The following is a 12410-nucleotide window of genomic DNA, read 5'->3' as shown; positions in this document are numbered from 1 at the left end:
TAAGATGTCAGATCACCGGGGTCCCGCTGCTGGGGACCCCGGGGATCGCTGCTGCAGCACCCCGCTATCATTACTGCACAGAGCGAGATCGCTCTGCACGTAATGACGGGCAATACAGGGGCCGGAGCATCGGGACGTCACGGCTCCGCCCCTCGTGACGTCACGGCCCGCCCCATCAATATAAGTCTATGGGAGGGGGCGTGGCGGTCGTCACGCCCCCTGCCATAGACTTGCATTAAGGGGACATGCCGTGATGTCATGAGGGGCAGAGCCATGACGTAACGATGCTCCGGCCCCTGTATTGCCCGTCATTACGTGCAGAGCGAACTCGCTCTGTGCAGTAATGATAGCGGGGTGCTGCAGCGGCGATTCCTGGGGTCCCCAGCAGCGGGACCGCGGCGATCTAACATCTTATCCCCTATCCTTTGGATAGGGGATAAGATGCCAGGGGCGGAGTACCCCTTTAAATAATTAAGCACACCCCTAAATCCTATATATTTTGTGAAAGCAGACAACCTGGCTATGGTATTTGTCTTCACAAGCTATGGACAGCCATGTCCACCTTCGCATAACTATGTGACAATAATTATATTTGTAAATTATTCAAAAATGTGTTCAAACAAAGATTTATTCCTAAAACTCAGATCCAAAAATAGGCTTACACATACAAAGAACGTTAAAATAATAGATTAATGTGTGCAGGGTTCATATATACAGCAATATTTAGCTGTCAGTTGTCAATGGGTTAAAAAATATGTAATGCACACCAGAAAAAAACATTTTTGAGGATTTTTCATGACATAGAATTTTTTTTATCCCCCAATAAAAACCCTAACCCTGATCAATAATCATGAGTCCCTAAATCTAATATAAGGCGTTATCCAAGGCTGCTGTGGTTCATCAGTGCCAGAGTTAGAGCAACATAACTCCAGTTCTAATAAATCATAAGAGATCTAGGGGTTGAATATGAAATATGGGAGCAAAAGAGCACCCATATTACCCCACCTAAAAGTGGACAAATACTGAAAACAATCTTTTCCATCTGTCAGAAATGTTTTTGACATTCTTCCGGTGATAATCATGTAGTGTGTACCCAGGGACCATCTTTGTGTTTGTGGATCCATAAGTTAGGGTGGATACTTAAAGGGGTTCTCCAAAGGATAGAGGATAAGATGCCTGATTGCGGGGGTCCCGCCGCTGGGGACCCACGTGATCTTGCATGCTGCACCCCGTTTATAATCAGTCCCCGGAGCATGTTCGCTCCGGGTTTGATTACTGTCGATCACGGGGCCGGAGTGTTGTAATGTCAAGGCTCCGCCCCATGTGATGTCACGCTCCGCCCCCTCAATGCAAGCCTCTGGGAGGGGGCGTGGCAGCTGTAACGTACACTCCCATAGGCTTGCATTGAGGGGGGTGGAGCATGATGTCACACGGGGTGGAGCCTTGACGTCACAATGCTCCGGCCCTGTGATCAACAGTAATCAGATCCAGAGCGTACATGCTCCGGGGACTGAGTATAAACGGGGTGCCGCGTGCAAGATCACAGGGGTCCCCAGCGGCGGGATCCCTGCGATCAGGCATCTTATCCCCTATCCTTTGGATAGGGGATAAGATGTTTAAGCGCTGGAGTACCCCTTTAAAAGGAATATACAAACAAGGAGAGCGCTCCTAGTGTGATAATGTAATGTAAAAAGAAGATGAACAAACAAGTGGAATTGCTCACCAAGTGTAGTTGTACTGCGACCAAGTACAACTATGGTAAAAGCGTGAAATGACCCTGCAACGGGCGAAGAACGGCAGCCGCTCCTGGAAACACAGGCGAAGCACTCAGACAGATCCCTCCAAGGAACAGCCCAGGATAAAGGCAGCGCACGAGACTTCAAAGGTAAAATGGTTTATTTACCCGGCATGCCGGGTAAATAAACCATTTTACCTTTGAAGTCTCGTGCGCTGCCTTTATCCTGGGCTGTTCCTTGGAGGGATCCGTCTGAGTGCTTCGCCTTTAAAAGGAAGTGACAGAGGTTGTGGGCGAGTCCAGGATTTCCCCTTTTCCCTGCCTATACATGACAATAACAGCTAGAGAATCATGGCTTTAAAGTAGTATTCCAGGCAAAACCTTTTTTTTATATATCAACTGGCTCCGGAAAGTGAAACAGATTTGTAAATTACTTCTATTAAAAAATCTTAATCCTTCCAATAGTTATTAGTTTCTGAAGTTTTCTGTCTAACTCCTCAATGATGATGTCACATCCCGGGAGCTGTGCATGATGGGAGAATATCCCAATAGGAACTGCACAGCTCCCGGGACGTGAGTCATCAGAGAGCAGTTAGACAGAAAACAACAACTCAACTTCAGAAGCTAATAACTATTGGAAGGATTAAGATTTTTTTAATAGAAGTAATTTACAAATCTGTTTAACTTTCCAGAGCCAGTTGATATATATATAAAAAAAAAAAAAGTTTTGGCCTGGAATACCCCTTTAAAGCAAGCCCAAGATTTTGGCTTTAGCTATGAAAGAGCCTGAGATACAGCTATTAAAGATGAGCGAACTTACAGTAAATTCGATTCGTCACAAATTTCTCGGCTCGGCAGTTGATGACTTTTTCTGCATAAATTAGTTCAGCTTTCAGGTGCTGGAAAAGGTGCATACAGTCCTAGGAGACTCTTTCCTAGGACTGTATCCACCTTTTCTAGCCCACCGGAGCACCTGAAGGCTGAGCTAATTTATGCAGGATAATACATCAACTGCCGAGCCGAGAAGTTTGTGACGAATCAAATTTACTGTAAGTTCGCTCATCTCTAACAGCTATCAGTAACCAGGATGGATTTCCAAGGTCCTTGGCTAATGAAGTGCCTCCCTGCCATGAACTATGAGATGATACAGATGAGATCTGATACAGATGGGAAAAGAGCCCTAGGTTGTATTCTATACTGTTGTGCTATGTAGTGTCACATTACAATTTCAGTGCTTTAGCATAAACTATTAGAAAGAAGACATATATATTCTTACATTTCTGATAATTGCAATGTATGACTTTACGTCAACATACTGACCTGTATCTCTTGCTCGTACAAGGGGTGGCCTTGTCCTTGCTGTTGTCGTAGTAGTTGTTGTGGTGGTGGTTGTTGTAGTGGTGGTGGTAGGTTTTGTTGTGGTGGGCTGTGGAGTTGTAGGTTCTGGGGTAGTAGTAGTGGTGGTAGGAATAGTAGTTAAAGCGGTGGACTGAGTTGTTGTCGCAACAGTTGTAGGTGGAATTTCTCGCTGTACGGTTTCTTCAAGAGATGTTTATATTTATTATGTTTATATAATAAGTTATAAATATCATATTTTATTTTTAAGTTCATATTATTACATTTATATTATTAGTTGGAGCTTTATTTTATTTTCTTTAAACTATTTTCTATTCAGTTGTGATGACCATTTTTGCAAACCACAAAATAACAAAAAGTGATGGTAAGGCCATCCAACCAAAATGATTACACTTCTTATACTTCTCTGTGCTTTTGCTAAAATGGTTACTATAACAAAACAGAAAAATCTGACTAAATAAAAAAAATAAAAAAAAAACACTATTACATTTGGTTACTCTTGGACTGCAGATTTAGGCTATGTTCACACCTATGACCGCTCGGGAATGCGCCGTCTTAGACGGCAATGAGTCCGCAGAACATGTCCATTCTTTCTGCGGACACCGGAATTAGAATTTCCTCACCAGAAACATCTGGTGCGGAAATTCTGCCGTGTGCACAGCGCAGCAGAATCCCATGGAATTCAATGGGACTCTGCTGCTGCTGAATCTCCAAGTGGAATTCCAATGTTGAATTCTGCACGTAAATTCTGGCATGTGAATATAGGCTCACTATTATAGGTGTAGACACAGAAGCCCAGAACTTTACATTTCTCTAAACAATTCAATAGTAATTAATTTGTTTTACCTAAAAGACAGAAGGAAATTGCTCTCACTGGGCCCCTGGTCAACTGCACCGGTTTTACATATGGTTTGTCTTCCCTTGATTTTATGTTTTGGCTAGAAATCCACCTAAAGTAGAGTCTATATGGCTTCCAGAATATTCTAGCTTTTAAATGATGACTTTACTTTAAAGGGGTACTCCACTGGAAAAAAATGTTTTTTAAATTAACTGGTGGCAGAAAGTTAAACAGATTTGTAAATTACTTCTATTATAAAATCTTAATCCTTCCAGTACTTACCACCAGCTGATTTAAAAAAAAAATTTTTTCTAGTGGAGTACCCCTTTAAGGACTTAATGAAAAACCAAATTTTTTCACACCACATTTTTTCATCTTTATGATAAGTACTATTTTTTTTTATAACGGTTTGTAAAAAAATTACCTTAAAAACAGGACACAGCAGGGTTGAATCATGTTGCCACTGACTCGTTTTAGGGTATGTGCACACTATTTAATATCCACTCATTCCACGTGTAGCAGGCATTGGTGTAATGAACAGGCGCTATAACTGCGGTGCCCCCATTGACGGCAATTCAGCACGGCATTCTGCCAAAAGAATGTTTATTCTTTTGATAGAGAGCTGAATTTCCAAAGAAATTTAAATTCTGGAGTGTGCATAGTGCAGCAGAATTACATTAAAGGGGTACTCCGGTGAAAAACTTTTTTTTTTTTTTTTTAAATCAACTGGTGCCAGAAAGTTAAACAGATTTGTAAATTACTTCTATTAAAAAATATGAATCCTTCCTGTACTTATTAGCTGCTGAATACTACAGCGGAAATTATTTTCTTTTTGAAACACAGAGCTTTCTGCTGACATCATGGGCACAGTGCTCTCTGCTGACATCTCAGTCCATTTTAGGAACTGCCCAGAACAGCATATGTTTGCTATGGGGATTACCTTTTACTCTGGCAGTTCCTAAAATGGACAGAGATGTCAGCAGAGAGCACTGTGCTCATGATGTCAGCAGAGAGCTCTGTGTTTCAAACGGAAAAGAATTTCCACTGTAGTATTCAACAACTAATAAGTACAGGAAGGATTAAGATTTTTTAATAGAAATAATTTACAAATCTGTTTAACTTTCTGGCACCAGTTGATTTAAAAAAAAAAAAAAAAGTTTTTCACCGGAGTACCCCTTTAAAGACAATAAGAACCAAATGGAATTTGCCCAAGAAAAAAAATAAATAAATAAATAAATACACTACCTTTCAACAGGATGCAAAAATGTGGTATGACCCTAGCCTTACTACTTGTCAATAGGTTTCCAAAAGTAAGCAACTAGCTCATGTTTTACTTATTCAGTCATTAATGTTTTAAATGTTTAATATCACATTTATATAATAGGTTTACTTATAGTAATAGCTACATAAAATCCTATTATTATATATGTGTGTCAATATTCTTGAAAAAAAACTTACCTACTTTGACTTCAACGTACTCAAGAACTGAGGGATAGGTGACACCTTTCTTCCCTTTGCCTTATGGGTAGAAATACCAAATATGATTCTATTAAATAATTATAGTATTGCAACTATTATAATTATGAATTTATTGTTATTACTATTTGGATTTTGATAATACTATTTTTACCGAATGGATATTTGAAGGATCTTGTTTTCCAGGGAGGGTTAGTTTCATGCTGATGGTTAGCAGTTACAGGATTGCCACAATTTCCCCACCTTTTTAGTATTTATTAAGGCATGCAATTATTTCATATTATGTTATATGAGTATAGAGATGTGTTTAGAAAAATAAGCTTGTCCCAACCAGTATATTATGGTTAAAAAAAATATGTAAAGGTTGCTGAGAACAATGACTGATAAGAAATAATTCTAGATTTGATTGGCGTGTTCATACCCCATTCACACATAATTTCATGTCTGAACCCACTCTGATCATAATTATCCTTAGGACTGTTTAGAACGAATACATGATGGATCATATGATCATACACAACAGCCGATATGCTTTAACTGCAGATGATTTTCTCCTAGTACTAGTTTACACAATAATTTCCGAAAGGTCCAAATGAAATAGTAACTTGGCGTGATTTTGGTGTCCGGGTACAGTCATGCCAACTTCTACCCACTAGAGAGTTGTTGGGTGAGTGTATAAAGAGTTTATCAGGTACTGGAGAATTTTGCAAATGGATTTGTATTGCCCCGTACTTAATTTTAGAGTGCTAAGAGTTAATATTTATCACATTGCTGCATCTAATGTACACAGCTAAATGGTATTTTGATCACATGTCATCTCCTAACCAATAATTGTAGGAGAAAGTCAACCTAGTCCAACCTTCCTCTTCTGGGAAAGTGGGTGCACCTAAACCTGTTTTAGTAATTTCTGCCCTAGCCTTCACCAGAGCCATATGTCTCTCAGCTAAGCTCCTAAACTGGTGTGTCCCTCAGCTCTATTCTTCCTGAAGAGACCAAATATGGTAGTCCAAGATATTCTGATGTCAAGCATGCCTTCTGTATAGACCACATGTCTACTATGAAGTTGCTATTCCTGATCCCTGTTCTAGTCCATGCTGCGAGGATATATTTTAGTTCATTTCAGCCCCAAGAGGGATAGTTTTGTCTTTCAAGAGAGGGGAAGTTGGGAAAAGGCCTCTCTGCCTTACAATGTTCTGTTTCGGGCAGGGGGACTTTCCTGGATGCACATTTTTTAAGGGCTGCGTCACAGATTGCTGTGAATGAGTAAGTGAAGTGGAGTCCTATTCTGTACCTTGAACCATGGTAAACCAACCCATGAAGATTCTTGTTCAGTAGTTTCAGTGATTTGGAGTGAGAACGTGAGAGCTAGAGAACCCTAACCTCTGCAGTAGACATTTCACATGCATGTGCTCAAGCACCTAGTTTCCTAACCTCAGTAACGCTGCTAAAGAAGGGACAGTGAACAAATCTCTATTCTGCTCACTTTAGATCTGTATCTATTAAAGCTCTGCCAAAATATTTGTATCTTCACCGAAAACTGCAAAAGGAGTTCAATCATTTGTTTCACAGTATCCTAGCGTCTTATTGGACTCATTTCTAGGCTTTATGTGTGGAAACAGCTTCACTGACAAAAAGGTTGTGCGTCACAGCGGAACATTGTACTAGTACTCTTCTGCTGTGTGACATATTCATCAGGCACTATTACACCCAACACCCCCCCAAATTAGCATTCTGTGAGTTTAACCCCTTAACGACCACTGACGTAAATGTACGTCCTGGTTTGGCGGGACTTCCCGCACCAGGACGTACATTTACGTCCTGTGTATGACCGCGAGCATCGGAGCGGTGCTCGCGTCATACACGGCAGGACCCGCTGGTAATGGCCGACATCCACGATCGCGCGGATGTCCGCTATTAACCCCTCAGATGCCGTGATCAATACAGATCACGGCATCTGCGGCAGTGCGGCACTTTGAATGGATGATCGGATCGCCCGCAGCGCTGCCACAGCGATCTGATCATCCAGCATATCGGCCGTAGGTCCCCTCACCTTGCTCCGGCCGTCTCCCAGGGTCTTCTGCTCTGGTCTGAGATCGAGCAGACCAGAGCAGAAGGACACCGATAATACTGAGCAGTGCTGTGTCCTATACGTAGCACTGCACAGTATTGGCAATCAAAGGATTGCTATAGATAATCCCCTATGGGGACATAAAAAGTGAAAAATAAAAGTTGAAAAATGTAAAAATAAAAAGTTTTAAAAAAGTGAAAAATCCCCTCCCCCAATAAAAATGAAAATTGTCCGTTTTTCCCATTTTACCCCCAAAAAGCGTAATTTTTTATAAACATATTTGGTATTGCCACGTGCGTAAATGTCCAAACTATCAAAATATAATGTTAATGATCCCGTACGGTGAATGGCGTAAACGTAAAAAATAAAAAAAAAGTCCAAAAATGCAGCTTTTTTTGTCACATTTTATTAAAAATAAATTAATAAAAAATGATCTAAAAGTTTTATATATGCAAATGTGGTATTGATAAAAAATACAGATGACGGTGCAAAACATGAGCCCTCATACCGCCCTATATACGGAAAAGTTTAAAAGTTATAGGTGGTCAAAATAGGGCGATTTTAGATTACTGATTTAGTACAAAAAGTTTTAGATTTTTTTTAAGCGGTACAAAAATATTAAAGTATTTAGCCATGGGTATCGTTTTAATTGTATTGACCCACAGAATAAAGAACACCTGTCATTTTTACCGTAAAGTGTATAGTGTGAAACAAAACCCTCCAAAATGTGCAAAATTGTGGTTTTCATTTACATTTCCTCCATAAATTTTTTTTTTGGGGTTTGCTGTACATTTTATGGTAAAATGAGAGGTTTCATTACAAAGTACAATTGGTCACGCAAAAAACAAGCCCTTATATGGTTCTGTAGATGGAAATATAAAGGAGTTATGGATTTTAGAAGGCGAGGAGGAAAAAACGAAAACGCTAAAATAAAATTGGCCTGGTCCTTAAGATTAAAATGGGCTTGGTCCTTAAGGGGTTAATTTCAATTCACCCAACTATTTTTTTGTTTCACATTATATTTTATGGTAAAGTGGAGGGTGCCATTAAAAAGTACAACTGGTTTTGTAAACAACAAGCCTTCATATGGCTCTGTTGATTAAATAGTAAGACCATGTTCACGCCACAGAAAATTTGCGGAATGTCTGCCTAGAAAACACAGGTAGATATTCTGCAAATAGCATGTTCTGCCAGCACAGGAGGTAATAGACCATCTCCAAAGATTGCAATGCATTTCTGAGCGGATTCCGCCTCAAGAATAATCATGTTCATTCTATTGGCAGAGACTTGAATTAGAATTTCAGTGGATTCGGACATCTGCTTTGGAATTTCCGCCGTGAACATAGTGCAGCAGAATTTCCGAGCAGAATTTTTCTGACCAATTCCACTTGGAAATTCAGTCATGTGAACATGGCCTCAGAGTTGTCATTCTTAGAAGGTGAAGGGGAAAAAAAGGAAAATTAAAAAATGGAAACTGATGCACAAATTTTTTAGCTTTTAGTTAAGAGTTCATGTAGGAAATGTAGTTAAGGAAAAATCATATAGGAAAAAGGATTAGCTAGTCTAGAATATGCAGAAGGGAGAAAGTGTGTGGTAAGACCTACCACCAACCAAAAAACGACACCGACATTACCAAAGTGGAATAAAACCTAGTTCACATGGCACAGTTTTTTATGTATCCTTTTTAATCTAAAACCAAGTGTGGATCCAGAATAAAGGAGATACAGAAGTCTTTTCTTTAGGGTATGTTAACAAGTACCTTACTTGCTGCATATCTCATAAACATTTTTTTTTTTAGAAAATCTAATTTCATGTTTTTCATGCGTGAAATCTTTACTATAGATAGAGTATGTCTGCAGCAAGTAAGGCAGGGGTCAAGTCCTGGGGAACAATAGTTTGGGAACTCAGGACTTGAGCCCTGAAGTAAGGTACATGTAATTGTAGCCTTTGAATCCACTTCTGGCTTTAGTAAAAAAAAATATTGACTTGTAAGTAGAATAGAAGACAATTGCACTCACCAATCTTTGTTTTATGTGCTTTTATTCTTCAAAGCGAGGGGTACAGTTTGCGGGTGCAGGAGTGAGCGACACGTGTTTCACGCTATTCAGCCCAGGCTCCGCCAGACGATGCGCTGAATAGCGTGAAACAGGTGTCGCTCACTCCTGCACCCGCAAACTGTACCCCTCGTTCTGAAGAATAAAAGCACATAAAACAAAGATTGGTGAGTGCAATTGTCTTCTATTCAACTTACAAGTTGATTTACCAATTGCATTGGACTATCAGCATTAGCACCACCATATTGTGCACTGTTAAAGGGGTATTCCAGGCCAAAACTTTTTTTTTATATATCAACTGGCTCCGGAAAGTTAAACAGATTTGTAAATTACTTCTATTAAAAAATCTTAATCTTTCCAAAAGTTATTAGCTTCTGAAGTTGAGTTGTTGTTTTCTGTCTAACTGCTCTCTGATAACTCACGTCCCGGAAGCTGTGCAGTTCCTATGGGGATATTCTCCCATCATGCACAGCTCCCGGGTCATGACATCATCATTGAGGAGTTAGACAGAAAACTTCAGAAGCTAATAACTATTGGAAGGATTAAGATTTTTTAATAGAAGTAATTTACAAATCTGTTTAACTTTCCGGAGCCAGTTGATATATAGATATATATATATAAAAAAAAGGTTTTGCCTGGAATACCCCTTTAACCCCCACACCTGTATAATGGACTCCTCACGTTGCTGAATACATAGGGAATGAAAAGTGAAAGTAGTGCCAGCTCATATCTACCAGAAGGTTAAAAAACATATTGTACCAAACTGCTCTGTGTGAACCCTGTGTCATATTTTTTGTTCCTTTAAAGGCTATTTACCATTATTATGAATAGTATAACTGTAAACATTTGCATTGCTGGACGCCTCTTCATCAGCTATTACCTGCTATGACAAATGACTCTTTCCAGCGAGGAAGAGAAAGAGATCGTATCCCATTTGAGAAACTTCCCTTGTAACCAGACTGTCCAGCGACTTTTCGAACAAAGATCTTCCCTCCTGAGTTGTCAATGACACCACTTTAAAAAAAAGCAGTACATAGTTTACAATGTTAGATCAGAATGTATCATTGCCTGTGTTCATGTTGTGATTGTGTGAATAATAATAACCTGCAGACCTGTGAATGGCAGCTGTACATATGCTGGAAAAGGAGGCATATATGTCTGTGCCGTATACTCGGTGCTTCCCATCTTGACAACCAGCAGGACACTTTGCAAGGAACTCTGGGTTCACTATCTTGCCTGCTTTGATGTCACAGTCAATGTAAGGAACATCTGGGCAAATAAACAATAAGATTTACAGTAGATAGTCAACATAACATCTCTTAATCTCGACCTGTACAGTTAAAAGAGTTTATACATATACAATGCATTTGGAAAGTTTTCAGACCCTTTAACTTTTTTTTCACATTTTGTTTGCAGCCTTGGCTAAAAAAAAAATAATTAAAAAAAATATATAAACCTTTCCTCATCATTCTTCTCTCAATACCCAATAATGAGAATGTGAAAATGTAATAAATATGAAAGACTAAAATGTCAAGTGGGCCTAAAGGACTCAGACTGTGGGAAACAAGAATCTGGTCTGATGATACCAAGATTAAAGGGGATCTCCAGGAAAAAACTTTTTTTTTTTTTTTTTTATATATCAACTGGCTCCAGAAAGTTAAACAGATTTGTAAATTACTTCTATTAAAAAATCTTAATCCTTTTAGTACTTATGAGCTTCTGAAGTTAAGGTTGTTCTTTTCTGTCTAAGTCCTCTCTGATGACACCTGTCTCGGGAAACGCCCAGTTTAGAAGCAAATCCCCATAGCAAACCTCTTCTAAACTGGGCGGTTCCCAAGACAAGTGTCATCAGAGAGCACTTAGACAGAAAAGAACAACTTTAACTTCAGAAGCTCATAAGTACTGAAAGGATTAAGATTTTTTAATAGAAGTAATTTACAAATCTGTTTAACTTTCTGGAGCCAGTTGATATATAAAAAAAAGTTTTTTTCCTGGATAACCCCTTAAAGATTTGGGGCCTCAATTTTAAAGGGTAGCTCCCACCATCATGTTTTTTTTTTCTGTCCCTGCCTATTGCCATTCTATCCCTAACACCCTCCCTGCCTTTATTTAATTTTTTTACTATTTTAAAAATGGCATTTAGTCTGCCTGGTAGTGTGCTCACTACCAGGCAGACTTCCCCAGCAGGCACCAGGTCACTGATGCCTGCTGGGGGCCAACTTCCGCCCTTAGTTCTCAATACAGGGTGCCTCCAGCTGTTTCACCACTACAACTCCCAGCATGCCCTGAGATCTACTGGCTGTCAGGGCATGCTGGGAGTTGTAGTGGGGAAACAACAGGAGGCACACCGTGATTGCCCATCCCGCTCACGCCCCGCTGCGCCGCACAACCCACTACCCCCCCCCAAAAAAAAACATTCAGTAACAGACACAACATAGATAATCTTACCTGTCGCCGGGGCCTGCCAGGGAGCCTGCGCGCGTCCTCTTCATTCACAGCGAGCACCACAGTGAATGAATTCCGACTCATTGCCAGGCTTCAACGAGTCGAAATTCATTAGTGATGTCACTGCCCAATGCATTCGGCCACTAGGAGGGCGACCCCTAGTGGCCGAATTTAAAAGTGATTTTAAACTGTTTTAAAATCACTTTTTTTAATTAAAGTATATTAGAGATATGTTGTAGTACTTAAGTACTACAACATATCAATTTTTTTATTTCATGACAGTGCCCATTTAATCATGGCCTGAAGGAAATCAGGCACTGCTCATCACCTGCCTAATAAGATGTTTACAGTGAAGTGTCAAGTGTTTATCAGCTGGGATAGGGAGATAGGTCAGGGTTGGGAGAAAGCTGAATGGAGCAAAGTACAGAGATGTTCTGG

At 39.9% G+C, this 12410-nt stretch overlaps 1 protein-coding gene across 6 annotated transcripts in view; it reads right to left on the bottom strand.

The window, feature by feature from the left end:
• The window catches only part of VIT (vitrin), a 163867-nt gene that overhangs the window by 55271 nt on the left and 96186 nt on the right, over positions 1-12410 (bottom strand). For 4 of the 6 annotated variants that reach the window (XM_056567358.1, XM_056567359.1, XM_056567357.1 and 1 more), the window contains exons 4-7: positions 10640-10796; positions 10408-10541; positions 5388-5447; positions 3056-3274 (exon numbers count right to left, since the gene is read on the bottom strand). In XM_056567358.1, the coding sequence (XP_056423333.1) occupies positions 3056-3274; positions 5388-5447; positions 10408-10541; positions 10640-10796 (570 nt within the window). The remainder of the gene's footprint in view (positions 1-3055; positions 3275-5387; positions 5448-10407; positions 10542-10639; positions 10797-12410) is intronic. The other 2 variants (XM_056567360.1, XM_056567362.1) reach the window with 2 other exon arrangements.

This window comes from Hyla sarda, chromosome 3, assembly GCF_029499605.1.
Source record: "Hyla sarda isolate aHylSar1 chromosome 3, aHylSar1.hap1, whole genome shotgun sequence".
NCBI classification, from domain to species: Eukaryota; Metazoa; Chordata; class Amphibia; order Anura; family Hylidae; genus Hyla; species Hyla sarda.
Note: the sequence above shows the minus strand (reverse complement) of the source record. Positions and strands in the feature narration are given on the sequence as shown.